This window comes from Ostrinia nubilalis, chromosome 8 (assembly GCF_963855985.1).
Source record: "Ostrinia nubilalis chromosome 8, ilOstNubi1.1, whole genome shotgun sequence".
Lineage (NCBI taxonomy): Eukaryota > Metazoa > Arthropoda > Insecta > Lepidoptera > Crambidae > Ostrinia > Ostrinia nubilalis.
Genome location: NC_087095.1, coordinates 9,790,881 through 9,807,899, shown reverse-complemented (window position 1 = coordinate 9,807,899; position 17,019 = coordinate 9,790,881). Strand labels below are relative to the sequence as shown.

At 34.4% G+C, this 17,019-nt stretch overlaps 1 protein-coding gene and 1 long non-coding RNA gene across 4 annotated transcripts in view; one reads left to right on the top strand and one right to left on the bottom strand.

Moving 5' to 3' along the window:
• The window catches only part of LOC135073882 (acetylcholinesterase-like), an 81,088-nt gene that overhangs the window by 10,613 nt on the left and 53,456 nt on the right, over positions 1–17,019 (bottom strand). For all 3 annotated transcript variants that reach the window (XM_063968112.1, XM_063968110.1, XM_063968113.1), the window contains exons 2-4: positions 14,502–15,825; positions 6,269–6,411; positions 3,349–3,501 (exon numbers count right to left, since the gene is read on the bottom strand). In XM_063968112.1, the coding sequence (XP_063824182.1) occupies positions 3,349–3,501; positions 6,269–6,411; positions 14,502–15,687 (1,482 nt within the window). In that variant the 5' untranslated portion in view covers positions 15,688–15,825. The remainder of the gene's footprint in view (positions 1–3,348; positions 3,502–6,268; positions 6,412–14,501; positions 15,826–17,019) is intronic.
• LOC135073905 (uncharacterized) overlaps positions 12,487–17,019 on the top strand; it is a 328,784-nt gene continuing 324,251 nt past the window's right edge. Inside the window, exon 1 of the long non-coding RNA XR_010257721.1 lies at positions 12,487–12,649. This is a non-coding gene — a long non-coding RNA (uncharacterized LOC135073905). The remainder of the gene's footprint in view (positions 12,650–17,019) is intronic.

The following is a 17,019-nucleotide window of genomic DNA, read 5'->3' as shown; positions in this document are numbered from 1 at the left end:
ATCCTAGCCCAGCAGGAGGCGATCATATTGTCACCTCCGCCGTGGAAAATTATGACATCTACTTTAGGTACTGTTAGGTAATTGTAATGTTGCTTTTTTTTTTCTCATATTAAAGTAATCTCATTTCTCAAGAAGTTATATTCATCTCTTTAGGACTCTAGATATTCATATTTCTTTGAGAAAATCTATACAGTGTGAGTCACGTTAAAGTGTACATATGAAAATAGGTGAAACTAGACTTATTTTTATCGACAAAAAAGAGGTCAAATTTTTTTTGAGATTTTTTTAAAAAAATTTATAGAATTTTTTTTCTTCCAATTACTTATTGTAAAGAAAACGTAATAACTTTTAAACTAAGCGGTATATCCTGATAAAATAAAAACAGTAATAATGCTAAATAACAGGCAATACTAAAAAAATACATAAAATACACAAAAAAGGCCAACAAATAATAAAATGTGATAATTTTTGAAAAAAATCTGCTTAAAAATTCGTGTTTTTTTGGTTATTTGATAAATTTCTCCAAAAAATGCCCCTATAACTGGTGGTTTTTATTACTTTGTATTATTTTCTATCGTATTACCTTCGTAAAACCAAAAATCGCATGTCTCTATCCCTATCACAACGTTTGCAATGATCGTTTGAACTAAGCCTCTCCGAGCGCGCCATTCAACGCTTCGTTAACAACAAAACTGAAAATGGCTCTAGATTTGTAATTTTGATAAAGACAAGTTAGATTTCAAATAAAAACAAAAGATTTCGAAGTAAAATAAGCATTTTAGTTAAAATTAAAATTGTCTCTACCTGTAGCGGAGAATAATGTTGTGGCAGGCCTTTGTTCAAACGATCATAGCAAATGTTGTGATAGGGATAGAGACATGCGATTTTTGGTTTTACAAAGATAATACGATAGAGAACAATACAAAGTAATAAAAACCACCGGTTATAGGGACATTTTTTGGAGAAATTTATGAAATAACAAAAAAAACACGAATTTTTAAGCAGATTTTTTTCAAAAAGTATAATTTTTTATTATTTTTTGGCCTTTTTTGTGTAATTTATGTATTTTTTTAGTATTGCCTGTTATTTAGAATTATTACTGTTTTTATTTTATCAGGATATACCGCTTAGTTTAAAAGTTATTACGTTTTCTTTACAATAAGTAATTGGAAGAAAAAAAATTCTATAAAAAATTAAAAAAAAATCTCAAAAATTTTTTGACCTCTTTTTTGTCGATAAAAACAGGTCTAGTTTTATCTATTTTCATATGTACACTTTAACGTGACTCACACTGTATATTATTCTTCGGACAAGTAGGTATTAGAATGATCGGCATTGCCGATTAGTCGGCCGACTAATCGGCAATTTGATAACCGATTAGTCGGCTAGTCGGTTAGTCGGCAAAGACCATAGTCGGCCCATCACTAATTATTATTACGTGATTTTGACGGTATGATTATCTTTATAACCCTTACTGTATGATGAGGACATAGGTTATAACAAAATCATGATATCACGGATGCCGGCTGCATGTCATTTTTACACACATTAGGCGGTTATCACACTGCGCCGCGCTCCGCCGCGGAGCGCGTGATTTCATATAAAAAATCCCGCTGTCAGTCACACTGTTGCGCGTGTTTTCTATACAAACTGAGGTACTTGCATACAATGATTAAATCTGTCGTCCCGCGTACCGCGGCGGAGCGCGGCGCAATGTGATAACCGCCTTACTCTTGTTATAATTGCCAAACATAATCGAAACTAATCTAATCTAGCTTCAAGTAGATAGGTAGGTACTACGACGATTTATTTGAAATAGCTTTCCGCCCGCGGCTTCGCCCGCGTGGAATTTTGTCTGTCACAGAAAAACTTTATCGCGCGCGTCCCTGTTTCAAAAACCGGGATAAAAACTATCCTATGTTCTTTCCCGGGACTCAAACTATCTCTATGCCAAATTTCATCAAAATCGGTTGCGAGGTTTAAGCGGGAAAGCGTAACAGACAGACAGACAGACAGAGTTACTTTCGCATTTATAATATTAGTTGGGATTAGTTGGGATAATCTGTCAAATAAGAACAAAAGATAATTTCCAAATTCAAAAGTTTAAACTCTGAACGTTTGTAAGCGAGCTTTGTCAATATATTTCAGAATAAAAGTGTTTTCGCGCGCCTACACGAGTGGGAATTCCAATTTCTCTTTGACCCACGTTTCTGGTTTGGGGCGAAAAGCGAATGTTGCTGGCAGCTGTCTGAAAGAGCCCTCGTGTGTGCTTCGTTAGCCAAATTAACGTGTTAGCCTGGGAACGGTTTTCAAGTACATCTTCGTCACAGGAATGCCTTTTTGGAGTGCACTAATACTTTGGTTTCCGAAATTAAATGAGGTCTGGAGCTTCGTACCATTGAAAGACATACTTTTTACCCGACTGTGTTAGAAGGAGGGTTATTATTAAAATTATAAGTATTAGTTTATTATTTTCAGGCGATTCTTTGGTCTGTCTCAAAATAATTCAAGTTATTTCATATTTGTGACTGGCAGTAATTTTGCAACTGGAGCACGATCTATTGTACGCTATTGTACTCGGTTAAGTGCGTAAATCTCTTGTGTGGTCTCCCTATGATCCTGGACGAGTAGGTAATCCGTCACAGAAACTCCATTTTATCCAAAAACAAAGCAACGACTAATCATATTTGTTGGTTATTTTATAATGATAAAATTATTTATAGTTATGCAAACAAAATTGTTAGCAGCTATGATATATAAATGAGGATTTTATATTCAGACAAAACATTCAAATAACCAAAAGCATTATTATTTTAACATGCCTCTATGAAAAAAGTCCGAAAACGAACTCACTCAGTCTCTCGGCGGGGTTTCTTTATCTAATCCGTGATTACGTTTCCCGGACTTTATTTAAGCCCAACTCTTTTACTCTTAAATTAATTTTCAAGTGCACTTTCAAGTAGTACGTACCTACCTACTTTATTGACTTTAGTAAAACTTCTTAGGACTAAATTAAATGAGTAATTGGAGCAGCAAAGGATTTAATGCCTTTCTCAGAGGGATACAGGCACAATAGAAAATTAATATGAAGCCAGTAATGTCCAGTGCTCTACATCAGATCTGTAGCAAAATAACTGCAATATTAGGCTTGCTGTAAAGACCACATTTATTACATTACTTACAACATCAGTAAGATAGTTGTTTAACCTTAGTTGTTTGATATTCGCTAGATTTATCTATTTTTCATTTTCCCTTTGCAGAAATGCGAGATTCAATTTCCAGTTGCAACACCTTACACGTACAACACAAAGTAGCAGTGTGTTAAAATACTACTTTTAATTTACTTACATGGGTGAAATAGTAGTAGTAAACGTCGACCCCTGCGTCAGCTAGTATCTCGGCGAAGTAGTTAGTCGGACACACGAAGAAGTAATCGCCCACCACGTCCGCTATCATCTTCTGGTTCAGGTATCCATCAGTAATCTCCTCCCAGTCTGTGTACTGAAATTGTTTTAACGCATTAGTGCAACGCTTATTTTAATTAATGAGCTAGAAAGGTCTGGATTTAATCAAATTCACAATTCTGATTAATTTAAATATTGTTTGTATTCCAAGAAGTTTCAAATAAACTTAACTACTTATTCAAATTATTTTTTAGAATGAGAATTTAAATGAGTTTAATTATAGCAAAATTTGCAACAAAATCAATATAGTTTCAATTCAAATCTTTCTGTATTATCTTGCACAAATTGTATAGCAATACAATGAAACAAAGTTGCTTTTATATTCATTTTAAACAGATTGCAAGCGCTGTGCAAAATATGGGGTTGATACAAAGCAAACAGCGTCTACTTGAACTCGCAAGCAAAAACTTAATGAACACGCTCGGCTCGCTTTTAGTCGTTTTAACTTGTGGCTGGGAACTGATGACCGAAAACCGATGTAAATTTCCAAATTGTTTGTGTTGTGGGACTTTACTAACGCTGAAACGTGTGGCTTGTGTTTTTAACATTTTGTAGCTCTTTTTGATGGATTTGAATTATGTTAACTGTAGGTTTTTATTAAACTTGGCAAATTAGCATTTAACTTCCATTGCCAGTAGGACAGTTTGATCCATCTTGAATTATCATATGAGAATACTGAGATTCTTCCTTAGCTATCTCGCATATGAATTTTCTTATCCCTAACATGAGAAAATTTCAATTACTTACTTCCAATTTTGTTGCAACAAAAGATACTTTAATTATTTTTGATCTCTCTGACAAAACAAAATGGTTTTTATGTCGAATATATCATAGCACGCATTACACAATTTTTATTTGTTGATTGAGTACACAAATGCTTTCCAAATATGGTCCCACAAATGTCGCTCGTAAGCAATACGAAACGTTCAAAATTGAACAAATGACAACCATTTACCGTAGCTGGCGGTAATTTAAGATGGGATATCCTCTTTAACGTTTCTTGGGAACTCATTTTAAACTAGTTAGAAGTAGTTGGGCTGCTTGCATGTGATGCAGGCTTAAAAGGTTACTCACGCTAAGTAACTTAATACCTGGGTTCATTGGTTTTAAAGAGAATTATTCTCTTACTACGAGAGGATTTTGATACTAATACCTACAAATGTTAAGAATTCATAGGTACAGTAAGTAGCTCTTTAGTAACGCGCCGACTTCTTATATCATGTGAATTGAAACAACTGACTGATGACAGACCAATTAGATCGAATCTTAAGTAACATTACCTCCGAAGCACGAAATCTTATTTCTTCGAGATAGAGTCTCACTTTAACTGGACTCCGAGAGAGCCATCTTAATAAAACACACTTTATTAAACTGTGATTTTAATGTATTTTTTGTAATCTAATGCAAATCATTTTTTTTGTGGTTTAATATTGTTGTGATTACATTATCTCAAAAATCTTTCACATATTATATTACGTAGAGTCCACCATTATTTCATCTGGCCATCCTTTCAAGATGGCATTACAAAGAGTGTTATTGTTATCTGGGGGCACGGCAGTGCCCCCACCAAGTCGAGCAAAAAAGCGGCACGGCCGTACCATCCTTTTCTCGAAGCAATTCAGGCCATTTTCGACCGCCTGTAACTTCGTTGTGGATAAAACTAGAAGGCTGAATTTTCATTAGCTATGCAGGCATTGTAAAGACACGGTATATTTAAAATTTCATTCGATTTGAACCAGTAGTTTAAGAATTATAACGGGTCAAAGTTACTTAATTTTGTCACTCACTGACTGACTCACTGACTCACCGATCATCAAAACTCTAAGGCACTTCTAGCAGACCTAGAAGCTTCAAATTTGGAATATAAGTAGTGTTTGGTGTATGAATCAAGGAAAAACTAAAATATTTGGGGGCACGGTAGTGCAACCGCCAAGTCGAGTAAAATTTTTCAATTTCGGTCCAGTTTTCTAGATACATAACTGCTGTCTACAAAATACAAAAAGAAATTATATTTGGGGGCACGGTAGTGCAACCGCCAAGTCGAGTAAAATTTTTCAATTTCGGTCCAGTTTTCTAGATACATAACTGCTGTCTACAAAATACAAAAAGAAATGAGATCCCATCAAAAACAATACTTGTCAAAAAAACCAAGTCTCGCAACTCAGTTGTTCTACGGTAAAAAGTTGTGAGATCCATGTAATACCAAGTCCAGGCCAGGAAATCTTTAACGTTTTACATAAATATATTGACTTGGCCATCGCATGAAAACACGTGTAAATTAAATTATTTAGTGCGATGGCCAAGTCAATAATTTATGTAAAACGTTAAAGATTTCCTGGCCTGGACTTGGTATTACATGGATCTCACAACTTTTTACCGTAGAACAACTGAGTTGCGAGACTTGGTTTTTTTGACAAGTATTGTTTTTGATGGGATCGTATTAACTACTTTGTCAAATCTCGACTGTAGCCTTTTTCTTTAATTCAACATTTCAGCCTTTCCGATTTGGTAATGGTTCATTTCGGATTCATAAAAGCTCGTGAAACGTTATGAATTCTTGATGTCCTTTCTACTCTGCAGATAACATAATATTTTTCTACGGCTAAGCATATTTTAAACTTCTGATATGGATTTACTGTAGTGCTTTAGGTAACTCGTATAAAGGTACTTTTATAACTAAACAAACAAATAATTCTATCAAAATGTGTTTTGAATTTTCGCATGTTTATTTTTTGGACTTTTCTTGATTCTTGCAATTTATAGAAAATACTCAAACAGATAAATAAGATACAAAATATACTTACTTGAAAAACAATAGCTTCCCTCTTAATCTTGGAAAAGTCTTTGAAGATGGTATCGACGATCTCTAAAAACTTTTCTCGTTGAAGAAAACTAGGTCCATCCTTCTCAAAGTAATCTAGGAAATCGTACAGCAAAAAGTAGGTTCCTGAAAAGGAAACATTCGTTTCATTATAACTTCAGTTAGTAAAGTGTTCTGTCAAAATAATTAGCAATATGAAATAATAATATTTTCGTTGGTAAATAACTTGAGGCAACAATATTGTTTGCTTGTTCGTGTTTTTCCAAACTCCTCGTAATTTTTAGGCTGTATTTTTTATGTTTTACATTTCCACGGCTTCTTGTGAAACTTTTCCGCGGTTTTTGATGATTTGGTTTGCGTAAGGACCCTTTGAAGATTTCATTTGATTTGTTTACTCAAGAGTTATACTGCTGTTAAAATTAATTTCGAATATTTCCCGAAAAACTTGCGCTGAAAAAGTCTCATTCCGGACTTCACTTTTTTGTGATTACCTACTTAGGTAACGTCTACGTCTATATGGTGTAACCTCAAAAAGGGTCAGAAAGGTCAATTAGTAGTTAAGAATAATCACATTATTATAATGTCCAAAAAATTTGATGCTAATCAAACAGGTCGGCGAGTAAAACCTAGTAATTGTCGTAGTTATTTTCTAGACGGTTGGCGGCACGAGGTCAGACTACACGTGGTCTGTTTAACCGAAAAGTCGTTTTAAATAAATAAATGGATTATTTCAACAGTCCAAAGTGGGCTAAATTATTGATGATAATTACCCATTTTACCTCAAGCTATAAAGTGGAGTTATGTACTAGATGTTTAGGTAGTATAGCCTGACCAGGAACATAAAAACCCTGGCATAGAGGCGCGTCAATTGCATTTGATAGTGCAACACTGAGTACAGTCGTACCTGTGTTAAATTAATAGGCTAACTTTATGTATCAGGATTCAGGATTACGGGCTAATTTGATATTTTCATAAATTAACGAAAAAATATTATTATAGGTAACCTGATTTAAATAAATTAAATGAAACCATCAATCGAGCTAGTAGATTTATTTTATTATTCATCAATAATCAAATTCAGAACTTGAATATTCAACTGCAATGTCTGCTCATGAACGCTTCAAACTCGGTACTTCTTTCCCAATCCCATAAAATTCAACACTTAGAAAGTGACAAAAAAATTCAAAATAGGTAGTTGAAACAAACCACAGCTAATTTTCATAGTGGACTGTACTATACGATAAACATGTCAGTCAATTTGACAACCTTTGTCGGAAACATTATTCAATGAAAATATTGTCCGAACCCTTAGTATTTCTCTTCGACAAATACTTTAACACATTGTGAACCACTTTTCTTTCACGACTATAAAAATATTTTAGCAATTTAATTCATAAAACCAATTGCGCACATTTAAAATAAAGTTTGTTTACACTTTGACAGCAATAGACTGACATGCAAGGTGACATGTCAATGAAGTTTTCAGTTACTGTTGCCATTAAAAGAAATTAGTACCATTAGTTTTCCGCAACATGGCGAGGGTTTTTATGTTCCTGGTCAGGCTATAAAACATAATTATGTAAAGAATACCAGGTGTCAATATTTCATTAAATTTAAAAAAAAATTACCGTTAATGAAAACTTAATATTAATCTAAATCACCAAAGAGGTACTTCATTGTTTTGCTACCCAATACTTCATAATCAATTTATAACATATCATTAATCAGCTTAACATTGTTGGGAAAAGAAAAAGCTACACATATTCTTACTAGAAAATAAACTAACTACTACATTAAAGCCTAGAACTATCTGCCAACTCGTGTAGCTCTCTTGCAGTACAGAGACAGACTTAAATTATGTAGGGTGAGTTGAAAGTGCATAAAAATAACTTTTTTTACAATTTACAGCAGAAATTAAGATAGACCAAGATTCCACGATGACTTCTCTTATGAATTTTATGTAAAATTTATAAATCACATCATCCTTCTTAATCCAATTAAATGTTATCGTTTTACAATTACCCAGATAGATCTCCTATGTCACGTAATGTATCAAGTTGTTTATAATCGATAATAATAATATTACCTGTATTGTATGTAACTAAATGCTGTGACAACATAATTGCTGCGCTGTTAATTACACTATTACAATATTAACATGACATACAATTAATAGTGATGGCTTTAACGTAATTGAATTTGATTGCTAGATTGCCGCTAAGTGTTTCAGTAATTAATTAATTAGCGAGAATATCTTGTGTGAGAAAATGAAAATAATAAATTGGTGCTTTGCCTTAAAAAGTCTCATTCTAATAAGAGAACAGAGATTATGTTTGATCACTCGTAATTATTGATTCACTGACTTTTATGAAACTGAAGTATAGCTAAAGTCATCCTAATTTAAGCAGCAATATCGTACGACACTTCATATTAGACGTTTGTTAATAGCAATAACATTTTTTAACAATAATAAAATACTTTTTATTTTTTCATGAAAAATTATAAAGCTGCCCTTAGTGCGGCCCAGGCAAAGTGCGGAACCATTCGCAAGCTCGTGTAGCGAGGCCAAGGTCAAGTAGGCTGTGAGACGAGACGTACAAATCGTTCGGTGACATCGTATAATTCACTGTTTATGCTAACAAACCCTGTTTTCAATGTCTACGGGATTTATGATAACCAATTCTCGAGAGCTTTTGATTTATACGATTTAAGAGCTACTTATTTTTTCTGTGCTTTCATAAGTAAGATTTCTCGTGAAAGTAATATTATTTTGTTTGTTGGGAAAATGGGACGATAATAAACATCTCACAGTTGATACAAATGAACAATTTATATTTTTGAATCACTGAATTCGATCAATAAAATGATTTGGATTCAAAATCGCGATCGATTTGTTAAAGGGACAATATTATTTGATCCTCTAAAAACTAATTGATCTTTTTTGTATGTGCACTTTTAAAAATAATTGATGTTTTTTATTATATTTTATCTTTATATTAATTATTGGGTCTATATTAGTTGATCTACGGATAAATTATGAATGATCTTCATTTAAGGTAACATAATATTTATGTTTAACATACTCTTTTAATATTTGGTAAACAAAAATAATATTTGATCCTCTTTTTTAGTTATTGATCTTTAATTTTGTTAATTTGATGATTTTTATACCATCAAATTAACAGTTTGCCTTTTAATATTGATCACCTAATAAATACATTTCGATCTATGTATAACTAAACTTTAAAATATATTTGATCTAATTAAAAATATTATTGGTTAATATTTTTAATTAAAAAATATCTTTTAATTTACGCGGTACTTTGTGGTTGAGTGACAATCGTCCGTCATTGGTCGTTTACTGAGTTGGCCAAGGGCTTAGCGGCCAATAAGCAAGCAGAATGGTACATTGCCATGTTTGTTTAAATTACAAGCTTTGCTTAGTTTGGGATTAGAGGCGCTATGTAAAATAATTTCTTACTTCTGTCATCCCTGAACCCGACATCATAATTTTTACCTCTTTATTTTTTTTTCAAATCGCAAGGTTGATTTTCTCTTAGTATACCGATCTCGACCGTGATCAGTGACCATAAAGTCATCTGTCAACGGGTCGATTAGACACAATAAAAGCACTAAACGATATTTGTTTACTTTTAGTGCGACATCTCGGGTCGCAAGGACCTGATAAGTTTTTTTTTCCAAATATTTACTGTGACGAAACAATTGCAAAACAATATTTATCTTTCGTACTACTGAAAAGACCGAATATATCCATCCTGCACTAACGCATCCAGCACCTAAGGTCAATTCGACCCGATAACGCAGTGTGAACGTGTTAAGTATGCTTTTTTAATAAAAAATAAATCTTTGAACATCAAGTGCCTTTAAATAGTTTCCATCCTTTGACTACAACTTAATAAAAATAAGTACCATAACATAATTATTTTGAAGATTATTTGGTATAGACAAAAAATAATATATACAAATCGAATTATTTAAAAAAGTATCACAATATTGAATATTTGGTGCTCATTTCTTTTATTTTTGAGGACCAACAAGTAACGATCAGATATAATTTTTACATCTCAATAATTTTTTGCGTAGTTCAAAAGAGATTAAAATATCGATCGATTTCATTTATTTTATGTCTCAAAGAAAGAGGATCAATCATTAAAATAGATGACCATTTAGATTTTTTTATTTGCCGTTTTTGCTAATTTAAAAATATCATTTAAATACATGCCTTTGTTAAAGTTCCCAAGTTACGATTATGTGGTTTTTTGAAAAGACATCTCTTGTTATCCAAAATAATGTAAGGATTATTTTGTTTAAAACATCGCAATAGGTACTGTTATAATAAAGTCTTAACGCAACAAAATGCAAAGTTAATTTGTAATTTAAAAGCTTTTTGCTGTTTTTGCTGTACATGGTAATAAATGCATTAGTTAAGTTTTAAACTTATTTTATGCACGACTTGAAAATTGTTGCTATGAAAATGTTTCGATGGTAAATACAAACCTATACTTACTCATATTGTAAGACGCATTAATAAATTAATATTTCTTATTAAATAAGTTTGCTCGTTTGGTCGTCAATTGTGACAAAATCAACCTTACAATAAATAAATATAAAATGGTCGGACTCTTCACATAACTACGAGTGTTTCTAATTGTAAAATGACCTACATACGCTTCTCTGTGACAATCCGAATAAATAAAACCCCAATAAAGTGAAAAAGTTAAGAACACTCGTCTAAATTCACTTTTACGAATCTAAACAAAAAATTCCCAGGTAGCCAACGAATGCGAGGAAAATTGTTCGTCGGAAACGGGAAACGGGAAAATCTTTTCATGTTGAGGATCCTTATAAGACAGGTACATCTCATCGCTACCATAAAAAGGGAATAAAGTGAAACCCCGGGACGCGGAATGTAACAAGGTGTCTCTCTGCAACTTTGTATATCATTTCAACAGCATGACATAACATAATGTGTAAGTAAACATTTAAGCTTGTTTTCAAGGAAATTAACACGTTTGTGCGTACTTTTCGCGTGAATTTTATGTAGGTATGTGTCTGTGAGTGATACAAAAAAAATCTTTTTTGTTTTACAAACGTAATGGGTAATAGGACATTGTACACTGTCCCATTAATTTAAATTAAAGGTATTTTCTTTACATTTAGGAATATACATGTTCTTTTATCGTGTGGTTGTCCGAATAAGAAAATTCAAAATGAATCAGGTTGAAAAGGCATTGGCTTAATGAAAACTAGGATGTTTTTACACTATGTGTGTCCCCCGAGAAACTGACTTACAATACATATTTTAAGTAAACGGTCATAATATAGTCTAAAGATCAATCTCTCTTAACACTGGTTTGGACAAGGTGATTTTTACATAAATTAGCTTTATGGCAAAATTTCGAGACTGAAGTATAAATATGCCTTTCATCACGTAATTATACCTGTCATCAGATATCCTCAAACTATGTTATCGTTTAATTTCAATATCGCTCACAAAATATTTGCTTTAAACTACTTTCGCATGAATAATTTAAAGTTTGAACTCCGAGCCTTTACCGCAGCTTTGAAAACTGTATCTAGGTAGGGTAAACCAGAGAGTGATTGCCCACTGGTAGTGATTGCCCGCTTTAAGAATAATATTGTCAGGTGCTGACTTTGAATCACTCTAGTTAGATTTGAATTTACTCAGTAGATGGCTCCGAGATCAATGTACAGTAGATTTAAAATTTACAATAGGAAACACTAAAAAAACAGTTATGGCGGATTTTGTCAAGACGGGTGAAAATGTTACTCAAACAGGTAAAGACGTTAACAATTTTACTAAGGAATTACTTGCTTAGAGGTTACATTTTTTTTGCAAGTTATTTAATATTCAACTAATGGTGTATAGTCATGATGAAATTATAAGTGTTTTCTCCATTATCAATGAAAATAACTGATAAAATTTGATTTCTAACGGTCATTTTAACGGTGGGTAATCACTGCACGTAAATCTGTATATTTTTAGTTATTGCCCACCATCATTTCAGTTATTGCCATATGTTAATGTATAGTTATTGCCCAGGGCAATTATTATTAGAGTGTTGCCACCATGCAGTAGCAGTGTTTAAGTTGCTCATTGCTAGACTTGTTTTGCAATTTACAGGTATAAATATTGAAATGGCTTTTTAAGCTAAGCATCCACTTGTCGGTATCGTACGCAACGGACGCATCGTACGAAACACATCGTATCGGATGTGCGATGCGTACGATGCGGACAGGTGGACGCACTTATATGAGTTTCTATATAAATAATACTACGATCCGTTGCATGCGATACGTCCGATGCGTACGATACCGACATGTGGACGCTTAGCTTTATGTTTCATTTTCAGTATGCCAAAGACTCCAAAAGTTCAATATAGCATAGAAAATTTGCAAAAAGCGATCGAAGCTGTACAAGATGTATCCAACAATTTATCTACAAGATAAATTGCTGAAAAATATGGTTTGGCTTGAAAAAATTGATAAAAATTCAAACGCAAATACAAAAAATGAAAATCCTACGTTAAATCTACTAGTGAAAATGTTAATTGTAAGGAAATAGAAACTTTAGGGAAGAATAACCAACAGCTAAAATTTACGTATAAAATTCTAATTTTTGCGTCATCTTTGTTTTGAAGTAGATGATTCTGTCTTTACCGATTCTGACTCATCAACATCAGCTTATTTAAAGCCTATTTTGTCATTTTAGAATTGATTGTTTTGTTTTAAGATACTGGGCAATTACTGTGCTTTGATGTGGGCAATTAGTGTAAGTAGTGGGCAATGACTGTACTTTTTGGAGGATTTTAAATTTATTTCAATATTTTTTAAGTTACGTAAGTTTTAACTAAAAACTGTTAATATTATGTTTAACAGTTTATTGAGTTATAAGAAAAAAGTCATAAATGGTCGATAATTAAAACACTTTCTTTAATTTTTCATCTCAAAGTGTTTGAAATCCTTAAGTGGGCAATAGCTATACGGTTTACCCTATCTCCTAGCATAAGATAAAAATGTTCAGTGAAATTTTGCTTCGACAAAGATTTGCTTTATTTGCTTATAAATGCTTTGATAGCAGACGTTTTAATACAATAGAGTCAGACTAGAAGAAAGAACCGGTGAATAGATGTTTGATTTTTCAATACGCAAATTGAAGAAGACACGAATTGATTGGTTCCCCATTAGGATAGTTGGAGAATACTATTATTTTGTTAGACTTTAACTATTTGTGGTCATTTTTGACTAATCTAGTTTTCAAAACCAAATGTGGAAGCTCTCGTGAAGTTGTAGATTGTCTTCTGTGTGTACCCTAAGTCCTAAGCGTGTCTGTAGATAGTGGTAGGGTATACTGGTTTGGACGGATCCTACTACCCTCATATGTATTGTGCGCCGGGTGGGGGGATGCGTGGCAACAGCCGGGACTCCGGGGGGCGTGCCGGGAGCACCTAGCTACGTGGGCGAGTCTGTAGTACATGGTAGTACGAGTAAGGCTACCCACTGATTTGATTATACGTCGTAGTAGTTTCATGTTGATATTACTATTTATTCTGTACCGTTTCTAGGAATTTGAGCAACGTTGAGTTTGTATTTAAATTATATCAAGCGTTTGTTTACGTTTCGCAGAAACAACAGGTTGTTTGATGTCATGTTTCAAGATGATATTTGATTTCAATCTGGGCGAACTGGTGATTTATTTATCTAGAGTTTGAAAACAGCTAGCAATACTAATGGGTAAATTATTCAGGGTATAAACGTGAAATGATAGTTTATGAGTAATAAATGTGAGGTTGCCCTTATCCCCGCGGCGTGGTATTGTTGTGTTTCGAGTTTGCGCAGGCGCGACACTCGCCGCGCAGAGACGGCCAGACGCGGCCTCGAACTCTCACCGATATTGATAAACCCTAAGCCTTTATGCGTAGTGGGAATTACACGATACGGCACGGTCAACTTTCACTCCCCCTAGATTCAACAGCCAGATATGACGAAAGTTTTTCATCAATATAATATTGATGTACACGCGGCAAATATTTTCCGAAACTTTCAAAAGGTCCAAACGCGTTAACTTTATCGCGTTACGTTGACAACGTCCATCAACGTAATTCAATTTGTGGTGGCATGTACGATATACTTTATAATAAGAAGTCGCATTAACTTGATCGACAAAAACTTACCTTCGTCTTGATTACTTCCAAGAAGCACTTCGGTATTATGGAAATTGCCTTCCTTCATCATCGTATCGGGGTCCTTCGGCAAAAACACGCCGTCGACAGTAGGCGCTGACGGGAATCCTAATATACCGGTGTACGAGTTCCATTGTTGTACAGAAATGGTCTTAGCGTCCACGCCGCGCATACAGTCCATAACCAGGCTAGGGTCAACGGCTAACAGAGAACTGTTACAGTTACAATCGTCCACTAAAACCTTGCCGATATCTTGAGCTCTCTCTCCTGTCATCCAACTCCAAGGAGCATTCAAAGTTCCGGACTGTAATATTCCTCTCTTGAACAGACCTTTCATTTCTGGTGAAAGCATGTGTAAACTTACGCTGCCCCCACCGGCTGACTCCCCAAACAACGTTATCAATTCTGGATCACCGCCAAAAGCGCGAGCATTATCCTTAATCCAACGAATGGCCAACTGTTGATCCCACAGACCCATGTTCCCAGGAGCTTCTTCGCTTCCCGATGAGAAAAACTTATTTAGATACAAAAATCCGAATGCACCAACCCTATACTGCATGGAAGCAACTATTACATCACTGGAAGAAGCCATAATGTCCGCTTTATATAGGTCAAGTGTCGCTGTGCCGCTCATATAACCTCCGCCGTATATCCACACAAGTATTGGCACTTTAGGCTTTTCAGTCAATGGTTTGTCCTGGTGGTGACGGACTCGCAAATGTTGCGGTACCCATATATTTAGATAAAGGCAATCTTCCGATATGTTTGTGTTAGGATTCCACATTTCTTCACCCTCGAAGCCAGGGAAGTACTCATACCTTTCCTGATAACAGCTGTTAGGCATACTGGTGGCTTCAAGGACGCCATGCCACGGATCTATTGGTACGGGCTTACGGAATCTGAGTGGACCTAGTGGAGGTTTGGCGAATGGTATTCCTGTGAATATGTGAACCTCACGTCCCATTACTGTTTTGGGGTAACCCTTGACGAGGCCGCTCTTTGTTTCAACGATAAGGGGGTCGCTGTGAATGTTCTTGGGGACAGGGCTCGTGGTGGGCGTGGTTTGCGTCGTGGACGTCGTGGTGTCATGGTGGTTGGCCCACGAGCGGCCGCAGGCACCAGACACGAAGAAGCACAGCAAAAGTTTTGTGAACACAATTTTTCTGTTGCAGATCATTTCGATTTTTTTCACGTACGTCACTAACGAGATATAACTGACTGTAATCGGAAGTAGTCCGCCAGCTTAATGAGGTTCTTATTGAAGCACATTTCTAATTTCACAGTTAGAGTTGCTTTTTGTTACGTGTTTCAGTACCTGAAAAAGAAAGAAAACCATAAATTAGATCCATCCACATTCAATTACTAGTAAGTAAATCTAGTTACTTATATCTAATTATCGGTCTGTCACTCAATTAGACAAAAAAGTTACGAGACGAGTAAGATGACCAATAATAGTAAAGTTTTCAGGTTGTATTAACGCCATATTTTCAAAAATATTAATAATTTGCCAATAAAAAGAAAAGAGAAAGTGCCTAATATTATTGAACATGGAATATTTATCTGTGTATTTTATCCTAAGTTTGACCATTTCAGGGCTCTTTTTGTACAGTTGAGAGTTGAGTAAATGTCACAGCGTTTGTCAATATTAGACCAACTGTTGGGTGTTCGCGATATGAACTAGACAGGGATTGTTCCTGCTCTAAATTCGAAAGACAATAGAAACAACAACGCGTTGTTATTAAGGTTGGAATGTTGGTAAAACAGATTCTAATAGAAATGGGTCTTTTGTTTGCTTTCTAAAGTGGATGAATGTGCTCTTTCTATTCATATAATAAAATACTGTAAAATATTCAACTGTAAGTAAAGATCTTATTGTACCAACGAAAATCTAAAATACAAACTAAAATATAAGTAGGTACACATTCTTATTTGATGCCAAGAAATCCTTACAACCTGGATCTACATGAACCCTTGTCTACTCGAAGGACATAGGACAGAAATATAATTGTAAAAAAATTAAAGCTGTTTAACCGAAAATTCAACTGGTTTTATTTTAACGTTAATGTAATGTCGTGAAACAAGTATATTGCAACTGTGTAAAGTGGAATTCACGGCAGCTAACACTTTAACATTTAATCCTCGCTCACCCCAGCTATCCCATGGGACGCGAACATTGTTAAAACCGCCTGCGAATTTAATCGGAAGAATATTGGAGGAATGTGCCATGAAATTAAACCTTGGGTAAAAATGATGGTCGCAATAATTTGGTTTTAGAGTTGGGGAGTCAGAAATGACTTTTCGAACTCTATGAATATGATATCACTGTAAGCTGGTAGCAATGACCTCCACGTGCACAGAATAGGTAGTTTTGTAAAAACTGTATGCTCATGATATTGTAGCTGAAAAAGCTTTCAGCTTCTACAAAACTTCGGCCGTTAAGAAAAGTCTATTACTATAATATGTATTACATCGTTCAAGTTTTGACGAAGTTTTCTTTTCATGCCTTCAG